The sequence below is a fragment of the Lepisosteus platostomus genome, chromosome 10 (genome assembly GCF_059453375.1).
Source record: "Lepisosteus platostomus isolate fLepPlt1 chromosome 10, fLepPlt1.hap1, whole genome shotgun sequence".
Classification (NCBI taxonomy): Eukaryota; Metazoa; Chordata; class Actinopteri; order Semionotiformes; family Lepisosteidae; genus Lepisosteus; species Lepisosteus platostomus.
In genome coordinates this window covers 21,337,708-21,355,170 of record NC_142620.1, presented here as the reverse complement: position 1 = coordinate 21,355,170, position 17,463 = coordinate 21,337,708, and the positions used below count along the sequence as shown (strand labels likewise).

The 17,463-nt window shown below is 40.6% G+C and overlaps 1 protein-coding gene across 4 annotated transcripts in view; it reads right to left on the bottom strand.

Moving 5' to 3' along the window:
• Positions 1 to 17,463, bottom strand: part of rad51b (RAD51 paralog B) — a 182,967-nt gene that overhangs the window by 9,196 nt on the left and 156,308 nt on the right. The window contains exon 9 of one of the 4 annotated variants that reach the window (XM_088648770.1): positions 7,205 to 8,459. The exons of 2 other annotated variants lie outside the window; for them this stretch is intronic. Coding sequence is in view for 1 of the 2 variants with exons in the window: in XM_088648768.1 (XP_088504894.1) it covers positions 8,350 to 8,459 (110 nt within the window). In the remaining variant the exon portion in view is untranslated. Of the gene's footprint in view, positions 1 to 7,204; positions 8,460 to 17,463 lie in introns of those variants that run through there. One more of the 4 variants, XM_088648768.1, reaches the window with a different exon arrangement.

The following is a 17,463-nucleotide window of genomic DNA, read 5'->3' as shown; positions in this document are numbered from 1 at the left end:
TTCAATAACAGACCTTCTGCACTTGGCAGGTGCTATCATCAAAAATGGGTGTCTGCCAGCCATTTCTCACATGAAACCATGTCACAGAGGTCTAAAGGTTACAGGGAGAAAGCAGACTCTTCACATTGAGTAGAAAATCAGTTGGGATTGAGAAAAAACATTTTTGCTAATTCAATAATGCTTTGACAATTCCTGTTTCATTTCCAACCACGCAAACTGGAAATGTAAATCCTAATGAAAGTATGAGACCCATGGTAGTAATGTGTTTTTTTTCTAAATGGCCAGAACAAAATATAGTATAAAATAGGTCTTCTTGTGACAAATGGAAAAAAAGACACAGAGGAGTTTGTACGTGTAAATCCATTCGATAACAAAACGACTGATTTCCCGATTCACACAGACTACTTATTTCTGGAAAGTAATAAAATTAGCTAAATCACACACAGACATGTTACACAATTCAGTATTTAAGAAACAGAAGCAAATCATCTTCTTAAAGTCAAAAACCACAATTCCTGTCCAATAATGCCCAGATACAGTATGTTTACACAGCCCTTTGCAGATATTTTCAGTGATATTTTTAGACAGCACCTTAATAAGGACATTTGAGTTATTGCTGTTAACAGCAATTATTCTCCTTCAGCTATCTAGAGAATGTAAGAAAACAACCTGGCCTGGTATTTCTGGTAAGTGCTGGTGGAGAGAATAGGTTAACTCTTTCTAAAATCCCCATTCTATTCCAGTAATATTATCTAGCTTTACAAGAACATAAAATATGCCAGGTGTTGATCACTTGTTTAAAACATCTATAAGGCTATAATGAGTACACAGATGAATTTGTCACATTTTTCCCTAAGTAGAATAAAGCGATTTCACCAGAATAAATCAAAAAGAGGCTTAATATGTTCTGCACTAGAGCTAAAACCATCCAGGTATTGTCACAGAGGTGGTACTGATTAACAAATGCTTGTGGTCTTGTTTAGACATTTGCTTGCCAATTTCTAGAGTATGCACCTTGCATAGACTTGTGTAATTAAGCTGCAAGTTTTGGTTTATTATCTCTGTCTTCACTGGTATTTTTTTACAATGCTTATGATTTTTATCTTCATTACTTATAAAAAGCCATGCAAAATTCTGCTCGTGACAAAAAAGGCACTGTTTTTTTTTTTTGGTAAAGATCTGAGATCTGGAAAGAGCAAAAAAAACAAGAAAAAATAATAATTAAGGCAATCCAATGCTTTCAGACCTCACCGTGTAGCCAGTGAATGTCAATGAAGTCTTTTGGCTCTGTCAGAACGCGAGTCCCAACATGTGGGTGATTGTGTGGGCTGGCGGGGGTGTGAGCATATCTTTTCATTGGGGAAAATGTATGTGGGGGGGTTCACGCAGTACCTAAAAAACGCAGAACAAGAGGGAACAAGTCCTACCGCTCGGCTGGCTATTGCTTTTGGCTTTCTCATGGTTAACCTAAAAAATGCTGGTGCAGAAAAAAATAGTAGCAGTACAGTATATGTTACATTTTTTGCTGAGGATCAGTGAAAGTGCATGGAAAGTGACATGCTTGCAATTTTTCTAATGTCGGGGTGTAGTGAGGTGGATAGTACACCAGGCCCTGCTGATGGACCACAGGCCTCCAGTGTTGGTTTTCTTTCCTTGCTCAAGTTCAAAGTAAACACTGCTGGGCGGGAGTCCTCTCAGCTTGGGAGTTCTTCTGTTTATCTGAACTTTTCCTGTGCTCAGAGCGTCCCGCCCCCACAAAGGCCCAAAAATAGCTGGCTCTCCCCTCGAAGAAGTGCTGTTTTTAAAACTGTACCACTATTTTGTTTCTTGCCTCAAAGAAAGCCTGTATCCAGTAACAGTTTTTCTAACCCAAATCATGAGGGGTCCCAAATTTCAAGCTTCACCTCACAACCCACATATGAGCGAAGCACTATTCTGATTGCTGGAATAAAAAGGTAATCAAATCCTGACAGAATTTGCTCCTTACCACCTGGAAATATAAATGCTAGCCACGTATTGTCAGCAACTTGCTTAGTATGGGCACTATTTGCTCAAAACCGTGCTGCTAATTTCTTAAGTTTAGCAAATATTCGTTGCCAAACTACACTAACGTACAAGTTCCAAAACTCTATTGAACACTGAAACTCCAGGTGAACTAACTGAACACACACAGGGAGTGCCAATACCTTTGTCAGCAATTTTGATTATTCAGCAAACTTTGAAACGAGAGCACTGATAAATCAGTATACACTAGTTTAACAAGCAATATTTGTTCAATGAAATGAATAGGAAAATAATATTTTCAGGTAAAGTTTACCAGTACTTTTCTCTGTGACTGTATTCTTGTGATGCGGAAGCACCCTGTGGCTTTTCATGGATTTAGTTACAGGCTTTCTTTATCTCTAACCTACACCACAAAAAGCAGATCTACCTGGCCGTAAGAATGAGGTAGCCACTTCATGGCAAGTCATGGAAGGTTGTGGGTTCAAATTCCAAGTGAGACACTGCTGTTATACCCTTGAGCAACACACTGCACTTTTAGATTGCTTCAGTAAAATGACCAGCTGTAGAAATGGGTACCAGTGTACAGTATATGATTAGCCAAAGAATTTAATAATAAAAAGATATTATGTGAATTGCAGTTTCTGAATTCAATTTACAGTACCCAACCTAATTTGATGGTTTAGGAGGTGCCAACTCTTCAAACTACTGGGTTATCTGACTTGTCATTCCATTTTAGATCAGCTTACCTTATTTTCAGTCAGAGTTATGGAAAGTTTGTCCAGTTTCTTTGTTTAAAAGAGAAGCATGTGAAAAACCTACAGAAGTAGACAGAGCTAACTATGGAAGATTCCGTAGTCTATAAGGCCAAGTACCATATGTGTAAGTATCTGGAACGTGTTTTATGTCATTCACCAATACCTTTGCATTACACCATCGTTATAATTTCATCATAGTTAAGGTACAGAAAGATCTCCATTGAGTGTTATATGGGGAGTTCTTTCAAAAGTGATTGAAATCCGGGACCAGAAGCCTGATTCCTCATGGCTGTGACAGTAGTATAAAGTGACACCAGTGATTTCAAATGAGGCAGGCTATTAAGGCAATGGCCTCATGTAACTCAGGTAAGGAAAGACAACAACTTAGAGCAGTGCAAACATGTACAAGTGAGCCATTACACTTCCTCTTGCAGGAAAACTCAAAGGCCGATCTGTGATTGAGTTGGACACAGAGAATGAGCTGTCATATGCGCCACTACCTCTCTGTTCTTACAGAAACTGCTGTGGCCTGAATAACTGAAACAATCTGCTTTTGTGTTGACATGCATCTCATTTGTATGAGTACCAATTTATGACAAACCAAATTAGGGCAGAACATTCAAAAAGCCCTAGTGAGTGGCACAACAAACATCCTTCAATTGCAGCACTAGCTTACACTGCCCCCAGTGGTCCATTTTTAAGCGAGGAGGCAGACGTTCGAGATATTCAAAGCCTCTCCAGTTGAACAGAATAGATGTAATATACTGTGCCCCTGAGGATATTGGGAAGGTTAAGAAAAGGGCATTAGGCCTAGAGCTTCCTCTGTCCAGCTAACCTTTCTCACACCAATTTGAAGAAATGCCCAGGGAAATTGTTGGCTATGTACATATATATTTTCTTCCACAGAAACCATTCTGAATCAGCATTTTGCTAAAGACTGAAGCTCATTGGTGAAATGGCCAGTGCAACTTAGATCCACAACAGGACAGGGGTTACAGCCATCTGCCTGGTGAGTCTTTAATGCCCCATAGAGGGCTTGCATTTCATTTTGGAGCTTTTCCTATTTTCTCACCATGTAAATTGGATTCTATTTTGGCATAAAATTCCTCTGCTTTTCTCAGCACTGTGGTCTTGGAACTCCCCCTCTGAATTCTGGCCTGGCTTCTTTATTTTTTTTTGGGGGGAGGGGGGGTGCTAACAAAGGAATTTGAAAGGTCTATTTGATATTTGGTTTTAACATCATCTCTAAAATATATAATGTGTTTTACTGAATTTTTATGTCGTTAGTCCCTTGCCAATAAAAGCATTTCGTTCTGAATTCTCAGGGTACAGATTCAAACCTGCTCTTTAAGATTGCCTAAGGCATTTAACTGGATTTTACACACAAAAAACCTTAACGCTTTGTCTCCTGGAAGTTCTGTGCATACAAGGCTATAATTTCCCAGCATCAAATGATATCTTTTAGTTCTTTACAGATAATTCAGGCCGCACTGCTACTCAAGTAGTACTCAAAGTAGCAGGGGGTATTTAACGGGCATGAGATTTTCAATTTAACAAACAACTGAACCACTGTCCGGGTTGCAGAGCTCAGCAAAAAAAAACTGCTTCTTTAAAAAAAGAGTGTTTTTACTTGTGTGTGTGTGGGGGGGAGGGGAAGAGTTAATCCTGCAGCCTAAAGTGCATTTTCTGTAATGACTGTCTTTCTCAGTGCTGTCACTCCTCACTTTTTATCACCTTTTAAACTTGAAAAAACAACAATCCATGCAGCACCTTTCTGTGAGTGGCACGCAACCAGTGCTGAAAAGGTTAACATCAGCAACACTTTTTTTTCCACTCTCTCATTATTCTCTGGTTTATTTTCTTTTTTTTCTTTTTTTTTCTTTGGTTCTTCTTTCTTCCCTTTTGGAAATGCTAACAACCCTGGACAATTTCCCCCCTAAAGAAGAATGAATGAGAAAAAAGGAGGGAATCTGATCCGCTGTGCTGCGCCTGTAGCTTGCTGTTATGAAGGCTTCTCTGGAGGTTGGAGGGGGGAGAGCATTGCTTTACAAGAGCCCTGAGAACAAAGAGGCCTTTGTGAAGGGAGTACTGAGAGAGTGATATAAATCCAGAGCTTAGGGAGTGTTTAACAGTGTATACAGACTGCATTCCTTCAATGTGATTACTAGCCGGTTTTAATTTATACCACTGCTGCACAAGGAAACAGACTTAACTCTTCCCTCACCTTTTGCATATTCTGAGGAAAGCCAGGCAAGTTAAAAATCAAAGCTGTACAGGAAAGTGAAGAGAGAACCACAGTTGCCAGACCATTGTAAGTGACTAAGGAAAAATGATACACTAAAAGTCAAGTTTAAGTTTGCCATTCCAGAGATCCTTTCATCCACTCTTGGCTACATTTGACTAGATGTGAGCTCTCAACAGTTCAGAAGCTCAGGAAAAAGAACCCAGCCTTCAGAGGTCACAATTTATGGCTTCCTCTGATTCACGAAAGGTGCAATATTAAAAGAGATAATCTTTTGAATTCTACTAGCAGATGTAAAACTGTTCTGGCTGCTGATGTTTTACTTCTTTTCAGTCATATCTCTTCTAATCTTCTGTTTCTGTGCAGATATTTATTTTCTAAAGACAATGGTCGCCACGTTGATATTAAGATTCTAGGCTCTTTCCTCCCACAATGCTGAAATGTTTTTTATCCACATGCTTTTTAGAACAATAAAATGGACAAAACAGCTGCTTCATTACTTAATTAAGATGACAAAAGTCAATGCATTGTAAGCAAGCAAGATTTCCATTATTGTATAGAATTACGTAGTGTACAATATACATGTACAATATACAAGTTACTACTAACTCTCACAGAAGCTACACACCTCCTACTAAAAGGCACCTAGAATACCAGAATTGAAAGGGCATCAGATACAGCTAACAAAACTTGTTGCAGATATGGATCACTAAGGTTAAAGGCAAGGTATGCAGTGTGTGATATTCCCTTGTGTGTACGTGCTCTTTGGCCAGTAAGAACCCTCTCAGCTCAGTTTCCTGCTGATACAGTAGAGCCGAAGGCTAAAGCAACTTAGAACAATGGTGGCAGACTGTGACAAACAAACAACATTACATGCATGCTAATCTAGTTAGGCCTAAATTGTATATGAACTAATCCTTTCCTATTACCTTTAATTCTCTAGAAAGCAGCTTCTAATGAGACCTGTGAGACCCATCTACGTCAGTTGTCATGGTTTGTACTGGGCAGACAACACTGGGAAGATGACCTCTTTCCGAAACATTATAACACTCTTTCAGAGCAAGCTTCTAAATGCCTTGGAAGCCTTTCAAAATTTCATTTAAAAAACACAATTTGAATTTCAGTCTCCTGACTTGACCTGAGTCATCAAAACAGAGACATAAACGTCCTTTCCAAATCAGATGGACTGAAGCAACCTCTTACAGCGCGTCAATTATTCCATCAACATGAAATTACTTGCCGGACATAATCAAGCAGCTTATTATCTGGACGAAACAACAACTTTGACCTGGAATCAATGGGAGCAGTGTTCAAATTATTTTATTTCCTTAGACACTACAAATTAATTTTGGCCAGATTTCTTTTGAGTCCTCTTGTCATGTAGGCCAAGAACTGACACGCCTGGCCTGACCTGCTGAAACATCTCCTACGTGCAAAGAGACAGGACACAGATGAGGAGACCTTGGAAAATGGCACAAGTATTTAAAAACAAACATAACTGACAGTGAACAACTTTCAAAACAGGCTTGACTGATGGTTCTTAATTCTTCCATAAATAACAGGAGATTCCTCCCTCTGACAACCGTGCCTCCCTGGTGCAGATATTAATAAACCTCAGGGAAATCAACTACAGACTTCAATGCCCTGATAGAGGCTTCATCACACTTTATTTTTTTAACACAAACTAAAAGTGATTCAAATGTTTGATCAATATACATTTGCTAACGAAATGTTTCTAAAGCATAAATATTGCTAGAATTTTGTCATTAATGACAGGATGTAAATGGGGGCAGATCTGTAGACACGTTCCCCGGTCTGGGATCAAGTCTGAGGGGGTAATGCACTGTATTCTTCACCATGGCTGCTGCCACTGTCCAGGATATCAGCAGACTGCTTGCGCCTGACAGTGGGCGGATGGGAGAGCCAGGGGATGGAGGAAATGTCCAGGCTGCTTGTGGTTTCGGCATTTAGGGGGGGCTCTTTGCTTTAGATTAGGAAGAAGAGGCGGTATTAAAAAAATCTCTCCGGGGATCACAGGAAAGCTGTTTTTACTTCTGCCTTTTAAGCAGGTTAGATGAGTGGGAGTGAGGGGTGGGTGGCCAGGAGCTGAACTGTAATAATAGAAGCCCCATTTACAGTTGCCTTATTGTGTGACAGTCTATGCTGTAGTCACAGTGTGCCCCGAATTAGTGTTTTTCCACTGTGGAAGATAAATGAGTCAGAGGTATAAGCAGGTTATGAAGTGAAGTTAGAAGTTTTGAGCAGCTCAGGCGTGCAGTAAAGGAAGCATAACCACCAGTTCAGCTCTCATGGAGGGTAAGATGGACATCCTGTAAGATGTACAGTGAGTGTGTCACCGGGTGACCCTTGGGTCTCCGAGATTCGGAGTTGCTGGCTTTTTATAAAGTGCAAATAAACCTTGAAATCAATTTCTGTTGGATTGCCTGACAACGTGCTACCATCAGAGATGACAGGGTAGTGGATCAAAGCTGTTGGTGACATAAGACTTAATGGATGCATCGTCCACAGTGTTATGAGAAAGTGGTCTCTTGGAACTTGGAACTTTGACCACAGAGACAACAAAGGATACAAAAAGAATAAATGTCAAGCACAAAATGTAACAAACCCAAACACATCTGTATCTGACAACTCAGCTTTTATGCAGGTATTGATATTGACAGCCATTCATGCAGAAGGCAGCTATTCACACAAGCCATCATAAAATCGCAAAAAAAATGAGACAATCACACTTGTTTTAGTGGGGATTATTGCAGTTTGGCAGGCCTCTGAATTGCTCAAGTACATTTGGGAGAAAAAGTACATGTGGCCTGTGGGCTGCTCAAAGTGGTCATCCTCTACAGCAGGTCAAAAGGGGACATGGAGACTTTTATACTTATATACAGATATACATTTTGTCTGCAGCACCAACCAGCAGGCATCTTTTTACCTCTGTGTGCTGTAAAAACACAATGATGTATCTGCCAGAGCAATGGCAGAGAGTTCAGTCAGATCCTCTGATCTGTAGGGAAAGAGTTAAAGGTCCCCGTGTGTGTGTCTCTCTCTGCCTCGGTTTCCACGAATCATGGCCCCCTCCCCAATGCCCCCCCCCCCCAATCCTCTTCTGTTCTTTAACTTTCTGCACAAAAGAGGCTCAAATGGTTTATTGTCGAGCCCTGTCTTTCAGAGCCACCTCTGGGCTCTTTGCCATTCAGGGTTGTGAAGATGAAGGGAAAAAAATGAGGGAAAAAAAACCCTGAAAATCTTTTCAGCAAAAACAACACAAAATCCAACAAAAAAAATCCAACAGGAGGAATAGGTGCCAATTTCCCGACTAAGAGCTTCTGGGAATTAATGAATCCCTTTTCTTCTTTCTCTACTTTTCATTCCTTTGGGTTTTTTTCTCCCTAACAACTTCACTCTCAAAAAACTCTTCTCCCGACAGCTTTGAGATGCTCCTCCTGCAAGAAAATAATTCTTACTGAAAAAGAAATGCAAAAAGCTACACTTTATTAGAGAATACAATTCTACTCTACAGCTGAGAGATAGACAAAAACGATGGGTGCATTTTCTCCAAATTACAGGAGGAATATCCTCTATTTAATATGAGGCCATCCCATTTCCCTACCTTTAGTCCTAAACAAGGGACCACACACTTGTATCTAAACTCAGGCTCAATTGTCAACTAACCACAAATTCTAATCCTGATGCCAGAGTCTCTTCTGTTCTCCTGCAGTCCACGTGTTCTGAGCACTAGGATTCTGGTACATCCTAAACTGACCTCGTAACCCCCAGGCCTCCTTCTCTGCCATTCTGAATCCCTCCACCATAACGATCAAGTCTTACCCTGCCTCCCACATTCTCAGACGTAATGCTGTAAGTGCTCTTCAATCAATAAGTAACACCTCCTTCCCCCAGATTCTCGCCTACAGGCCTTAAATGTTGCCTTGTCATTTACCCTCTTGGCAGCCCTGTCTGGTACCCTAGTACCTCTGGCACTCAAGATACTCAGCTACATCTGGCAGTAAAAAGTAAAAGATTAAAAAAAGGCCAAATGACTGGGCAATGGCAGCGGAGGGAGAGGAGTTTAGTGAAAGTTGGCCTGAATTACCCCCCCACACACACACACACTTTAGATCAAAGCAGAATTAGCAATTTAAGTCCAAAAGGGCTGCTGTGTTCCCATAGGCTGTCAGTTTCCTGCCCCCTATTGCTCCCTCTTGTGTTCTTTCTAAAGAAAGAGGCAGAGCTGGCACAGCTGAACGGAGCTATTGTCTCTCCTGGCGTCTTCCTATTGTGGTGCACCTTATACACTGGAGCTCATACAGAGAGCTAAAGGATCACAGTAACTGTCTCCTCACCAGTCAGCAGCAACACACATGAACGCACAACCCTATTCAAGTTTCAGAGGCGTTCACAACTAAATTGTGTCACGGATTTGTACAGGGACTTCTTTCATGTGCAGTTCTAAAAGTGCAGTGCTATAATAAAGAAATGGTTGTCTTTTTTACTTGCTGTCGTTTCGATTTTTGACCATTATGAAAATAAAATATGAATAAATAGGCCACAGAATACTTCATAGAAGGTCCTAGGGAGCTAATAATATTGCACAAAGGTGTGTGGGGAAAACTATGTCTTAAAAGAAACTGTTCAGTTCAGTTTATTTGTCATGTGCACAACTGCAATGGAATGCTTATTTGCATGTGCGCTCGAATACAAAGACATTAAAGGAATCGCCGAAAACAAACACAGAACAGCAGCAGCATCAAAAACAACAAGTTAAGGAACATACAACTAAGAAAGAAAAAGTCAGACAAAAAGTGTGAGGAAAAAAACATCAGTGTGAGACAGTGTGATCAATTTTTAGCTGCTGATGTGTTTTCTCAAGTGGAGTTCATTGTGAATCAAGGGCACAATCACTTGAATGATATTTGTTATGGAGGAGTCAAGTCACATAAACTTTGTCGGTAAAGTCTGAATTTCTAGTTTCAACATCATGTTCATACTCTTTTAATTTCAACCTAATAAAGCCTAGCAAAGCATGTATTCATTAAACTATAGCCCTTCAAGCTAGGAGTCGAAGAGTGAAATAAAACTTTCAGGTATCACAACTCATAATAAAAATGTTGTAAAAGAAGTGGGAGGCAGCAAGGTGCTACATTGGTTAGCTTTGCTTCCTTCCAGTACTGGGGCCTTGGTTTCAACTCCTGGGGTGTTATCTGTGTTGAGTTTGCATGTTCTCTCCCCTGTTCACATGGGTTTCCTCCCACAGTCCAAAGACATAGGGGTAGGTTTGCTGGCTTCTGTATAAAATGCCTGTGGTGTTAGTGTGTGCTTGTGTTTGTGTGTGCCCTCTGATGGACTGGTGCTGTCCAGGACGTATCAATCTTTGCATGCAATACTTCCCAGGACAGGCTCTGGCCCACCGTGACACTGAACTGGATAAGTTTAAACCAGGTGCCATATCACCCTGCAACTTACAACTGGCAACCCACTGAAGCTAAGCAGGTGTGAGCCTGGTCAGTAACTGGATGGGAGACCTGGGAAAAACTAAGGTTGCTGCTGGAAGAGATATTTGTAGGGCCAGCAAGGGGCACTTACCCTTCAGTCTGTGTGGGTCTTAATGTCCCAGTATGGTGACAAGGAAACTATACTGTAAAAAGGCACCATCCTTCTGTTGAGATATAAAACGAGGTCCTGACTTTCTGTGGTGATTTAAAATCCCAGGGCTTTTCTCGAAAAGAGTAGGGGTGTAACCCCGGCGTCCTGGCTGAATTCCCCATTGGCCCTTACCAATCATGGCCTCCTTATAATCCCCATCTATGAATTGGCTTCATCACTCTGTTCTCCTCCCAACTAATAGCTGATGTGCGGTGAGCGTTTTGGTGCACTATGGCTGCCATCGCATCATCCAGGTGGGGGCTGCACATTGATGGTGGTGGAGGGGAGTCCCCATTACCTGTAAAGCGCTTTGAGTGGAGTGTCCAGACAAGCGCTATATAAGTGTAAGCAATTATTAATGATTATAAGCAATTATAAGTGTGGAAGGGCATGTGACGAGCTCCGTACAGTTAAGTCCTTTGGAATTAGCAGGTAAACCATGAGTCAGGCGTGACAAGGTGTGAACGCAGTGCTGAGGTATCAGGTATGTGTTGAACACTGATTCCCAGCTGTATGGCAAGAGTCTGCTAATCCAGACACACAGCTGCTGAGTCTTCACATCTTTTACGTGCGCCAAGGGGTATAAACATTATTTTTATGCCACAACCCCAGGACTTTAAAAATATATATTCCCTTTACCAGAGTAAAGGCTTGTCAAAAAGTTATGTATGTTTCCATATGTCTGCTAAGAAATAGGCATGCGAGTCAGTTTTAAGACTACTGTGATCCCACACTGAGCACAAGAGAAAGCACACACACACATGCCTGTGCATTTGCCAGCTTGGCTTGAGTGATGCAGACAGCTAATATTGAAACAAGACGGTTGTGGGATATCCCATCATGCCTTGGGTCACATCTCTGGAACAACATTCAAAATCCAAAATCCTGAAGGCATTCAGTTATGAATAAATATTTTAATGGAACTTCCTGTAACAAAAAAAGATTTATTTTAATAATTAAGAGGTGGTTAACGAACATGTAACCTTTATAAGAAAAAGTGGTAAACTTTGAGAACTGGCAAGCTTTACTGGGGGTTTCATCAACTCCAATTAGCAATAATCTTGGACTATCTAAAGTTATTTCATGTAAAGAGGCCTGGGAGTATAGCTAAACCAAATCTGAGAAACCCACCCCTGGAGTACTACTTATGTTAAAAATCATTTTTGAAAGCTGCTGACCTGGCCAGCATTCAGAGTGATGTAGCTCCCTTTTGACCACCAACGAGTAAAAATTCTTGGGAGAACACAAAAGGAGCCCTAATTCATTCACTTGTACAAGAGAAAATCATTTCTCAATACTGTGGGACAACACCACAAAGGTGACTAAGCACAGCCCAGTGAAATGAACAAGAAGGCCTCACTTTCCATTTTACAATAACACCAGGGGTTATGGAAGCAGTGTTGAAAAATAAGGCATTCACAGGTTTTGGGCAGTGCTCATTTTAATCTACCAGGGATCTGTACGATGCAGCACAGCTCCACTCATGTCGCACGACAATAGTACTTGCCGCATGTGAGAGGAATGTGGGTGGATGACTCTGCGGGTTGGTGGAAAATATGTTTAATTTCTCAGGTCCTTGTCTCTGAATGGCAACAACTACCTACATCACCCGCCCAGAGGAGAGACAATCGTGTTTCATCACACGCACAGGGGGGCAGGTGCAGACTTGGGCAAAGCCAGGATGCAGAACTGCTCGCGAAGTGAGGGTGCTGAGGACTAGTCTGTGTGCTAGGGCTAGAGTGCAGGAGAGGGAGGAGGCAGTGTTTTAGAAAAAATGACACTGCTTGAGAATTTCCAGGTCTGCACCAAACTACCGACGCTTAAGAACCCTATATTAAAGGACTGGATATTTAATAGTGGGTGGCACTGTAACCCAGTGGTTAGCATTACTGCCTTGCAGTGCTGGGGCCCTGGGTTCAATTCCTGGGGTACTATCTCTGTGGAGTTTGCATGTTCTCCCTGTTTCTCGTGTGGGTTTCCTCAAGGCCCTCCACTTTCCTCCCATAGTCCAAGATAGGTTAATTATGATACACTGGCATCCTGTCTAAGGTATATCTCACCTTTCACCCACTGCTTCCCAGGATAGACTCCAGGTTACCATGTTCCTGAATTAGAAAACCAGTTATTGAAAGTGATGTGATGTGTCATGAAATATCCACAGAGGTATTAGCCGCTGAGAACACTCACATCTGGAGATTTTATCTTTGCGAGTCACACCTGGAAAAGATGATGCACTAAATAAACATCACCACCAGCTGATCACATTTTCCTCTTTTTCATTTCCTGTATTTTCGTCTTTTATTTATGTGAGCAGGAACAGACAGGGGGTTTTCGCCACACCCCTCAGAAATCAGCCCTTGGCTACTTGCACAATCCAAAGGAGGTTGCCAGGTATCAAATACATACATGCAGCATTCCAACTGAAAGAATATATCAACATGTTTAAAAGTAAATGTGTTACATTTTTATGAATCAACTCAAAGACACAATTCACTATTTTGATATGAAAAAAGGGCAAAAGCTTTGTACCACAACTGATTTTACATTCACCCCCTGTCAGTGATGATCTGTTTGGTTGAGTTACAAATGATGTGTACACCTTTTAAAAGTAAATATTTTAATGAAGGCTTGAATGCTCAAACTAAATACTTTTGCTGGGCAAAAGAAGCTAAATGTTAGCAAAACCTGCAAGAAAACTTCAAAACTATAATATGCTGATTGCATATGATTGCATAAGTATTCACCCCCTTTGCTATGGCAAACCTAAATTAGTTCAGGTGCACAAGATTACTTGGGTCAAACACAATTTCTGGAATGACCTCTGTGTGTAATAATAATGGTTCATATGATTTAACTTAAAAATCTTTAAAACATGTATATATAATTTATAATTCAACGAAATGGAACCTTTTAGGAAGGGGGTGGATACTTTTGCATGGCTGTGCATGACCTTGATTGCACTGAATGTGTGTCACAGAAATGACTGTGTGAAGAAATGATGTGGTTGTCTGAGGTGCAAGTGAAGTGGAACTCTCTTTGGGCTGCATTCACGGAACATTTACCACCACAATGTGTTCATACCTGTTCTTTTCTCCATAAGAAGCACATTTTAAATGAGCCACAGTAAGTGAGGTATTACTTTTTCAAACAAGTGCGACAAGCATAGCGCGAGAGCCAAAATGGCTTGATGAATACATGATATCAACAGGGTTAAGGGATGACTGCACATCTCAGTTTTCAAACACCACTGATAGTATTCATAAAAGGACTAGACCAAAATGCCATGTGCTTAAACACAAATGAAAAAACACTTCACTGCTTTAACATTTAAAAATAGCAGCAACTAGCCTCATGATAGTCTTCTTCCTATTTTTTCTTTCCACAAGTTAATCCGCAGCACTTCTCTCCACAGAAACTCACAGTACCCACAAGAGGTTTCAAAGTAAATAAGGGTCTTTTCTCGTCTTTGTCACTGATTTGTTGCTTTCATCTTTGGCACCTCAATGGCAATTCATCTAGACATTAACGGTTCTGGTGATATCAATTTTTGTCCATGTGTCAGTTGCAGTCACATCCTTGCTCTTCTGATGTACAAACAGAATAATGATCTCATGATAGTGTTGTAAAACTGGTGTTTGCCCCTGGTGTTATAACATTGATTTGACTTTGTACTGCTATTTGGCCCACAGTATGTAGAAGACGGTGTAAAGATTTAGCTAGGCAGCAGTGCAGAGCTGTGGTTAGGGCTCTGTACTCCTAGCCGGAAGGTTGTGGGTCCAAATGCTTGGTGGTGCACTGCTGCCTTACAGTGTAGCCTTGAGTACGGTACTTCAGTTAGCTTGCTTGGGACAATAAAATCCTGCTGTCTCACCGTAAATATTTTCACTATAAAGTTCAGTGTCTGTGTTACCACACCTGGTAGTTTGTCCAAAATGGACAGACCCAGGCCTCTGCTTCAGACAAATGACAGCATGTACTCATATTTCCTTTGGAGGCCTTAGTTCAACTTGTGCTTCAGGCTCAGGATGTACCTGAGATACGGATATTTATAAACTCGAGCCCCTGATTTAATGAGTTCAGTTTCATGACTTCAAAGTCTTGGCCTCATCTGAACAGGAAACCCAGCACAGAGGTGTACAGCTCTGAGTAGGTTTGCTTTTTTTAACAGCTGAAAACAACTCCACTTAGGCTGAAGAAAAAAGCAAGTTTTAACCCTTCATTTATTAGCTCCAGCTCCAGTCTTGTGCCACACAGGGGCTGGGGCTGAGGAGCTACAGAAAGCCTATGACTGCTTTGATCCTGACCTAGTTTTAACTCCATAATCTCTGGTGAGCACCTCCCCCCTGACAATGAACACACACACTCCCCCTCTGTTATTTCAGACAACAGGACTTGCATGGCTCAAATTGAAATTGATGACTGGACACTTTAGAAAACCACAGCAGTGCACAGAAATCATTATATGGCTCAGAAACCCAAGCTGTATTAAAACTTGTGAGGAGTACCACCCCCTGTTGCTGTGAAGCTGGGAGAAAAGCAAACCTTTATTAGGTAGCCACACACTAGCTACAATGTTCTTTAGCACAACACAAATTGACAGCGTTCTTCTACCTTCTAAAATCCTAAAATCTGTTTTTTTAAGTCATTATACACATAGTTCAAAATCACCTTTGCAATGCCAAAGTTACTGTAAATAACGTGATAATAAAGATCTCAGAAGGTTTTAAATTGTAATGAACTCCATCTGTAGTTCCTGTCCAGGATTCCCAAAGAAAATATCTTTATCTCAGACAGAGGAGTACTAATAACAGTGTTAGTACCTGTTACATTAAATGTGGAAGGCTTGCATCCTTCATTTTGACTACATACAGTGAAAAAGATGTACCCTGTAAGTGACTATACATTAAAGGCTACAGTTTTTGAGCTTGACTAGAACAGACAAGACAGGAGAATCAATCTTTCTGTTGTGGGTACTCTCAGAAAAGCTCTAGAAAACCCCCTAAATAAAAGGAACAGAATCCAATTTAAAATGCAAGGGTAACTGTTTTGTTTAGTGACTGCATTCACGTATGACGTTTGTTCAGCATTTGGAGAAACCAGTGAACTTTCTAGGTTTCAACAGCAGAATTACGGAAGGTAACAGTTTGACAAAATATTTTCATATAATGAAGGATTAAGAGTCAGGCGGTAAATTTGTTTTTTAAATTGTACTTAAATAATATTGAAAAAGTTATTCAGGGAGACACATGGAAGAGAAAATCTGGTCATGGAATATCTATGACCTAGCAAGTCAAAACAACATTCATAGTCCACACATATGATAGCAGAATTGAATTTTAAGAAATAATAATAATAATGTAAAAAAGTTTAAACAGAAGAAAAGAGTTATAAAATAATTACAAAATAAACACATATAAGAAACACAAATGGTTAGAAGCAGCAGAAGATACATGGATCACACTAATTAAATAGAAAAGAAAGGTTTTAAGTCTAGATTTAAATGCACCCAGTGTAGGCGACACTCTGATATCCACGGGGATAGAATTCCAGAGCTTTAGAATGCAGCAAGACACAGCCCTGTCACCCATACAATGTAAAAGCTTAGGGGACATACAGAAGACCAGAGTCAGGAGAAGAAAGGTGCCATGTAGAGACTTATAGGTGAGCATGAGGAGTTTGTATTTGACTCAAAACCTGATAGGAAGACAGTGCCGGGACTCCAAGAGAGAATTCTGAACATTTCAGTGTGGATTTATATACGCCGGGGAGTGGCAGTAACAAGTTCTACAAATTGTGTTGTGATAAATGGGCACAGGACATAGCTTGGTGCTATTTCCGAGAAGGAAGAATTATGGTTTTACAATATTCTTGCACGTGAGGGTCAGAGGTCAAGTCAGCATTAAATATCATCCCTAAATTCTTTATTTAAACTTTTGATTGAAATATAAGCACATATATATTTGTGCTTATACACAGCGCTATCCACAAATACGGTTACTGGGTAACTGCACTGGCTTTACTTAGGTGATGGGTGATGTTGGGTAGTATGACCCCAGTCCTGTCAAAATTGAAGTGAAAGAAATTTTGAGTTACCCAGGTTTTTTTGTATGAGAGATGCAATTAGAGATTGCAGAAACAGCTACTTCAGAGGAAGCTTAGAATGGACATAGATTTGAGTATCATCAGTATAGAAATGATCATTCAGACCATGTGATCTTGTAAATACATGTAAATGTTGAATAACAGGGGTCCAGTATTCAGCCTTGGGGAACACCAGATTTAACAAATCCAACTTAAGAACTAAAATCCCCAAAACAGACAAGGTGTCGGTGATCAGTAAGATTGAACCATTTGAGAGCGATGTCAAAAACTACAGTACAACCACAGTCTCTGGGAGAGTAAGATGTCATGATTAAAAATGTCAAAAGCAGCTCTGTGGTCTAGAAGAACTTGGATGGATAGTGAACAAGAAGCAGCAGCCATAAAAAGTTAGTAACTTTAACAAGGGCAGTTTCTGTGCTGTGAAGCTGTCTGAAATCAGATTGGAAGGGTCTGAAGAGGTTATTTGCAATGTGTTGATTGTTAATTTGTATCAGTGATAATTAAAGTAATCACTATAGTGTCTTAGCCCTACCAGGTTTTATTGAGCAGACTTGATTTCACAATATAAATTTCTTGCTAATTGCTCCAGGGTAAAATATTATACTGTCACCTAACATTGTGGGGGGGGGGGGGGGGGGGATAATGCTTGATATCACTGAGTTCAATGACAGTGTTATCAGGATCGAAACCATCTCAGAGAGA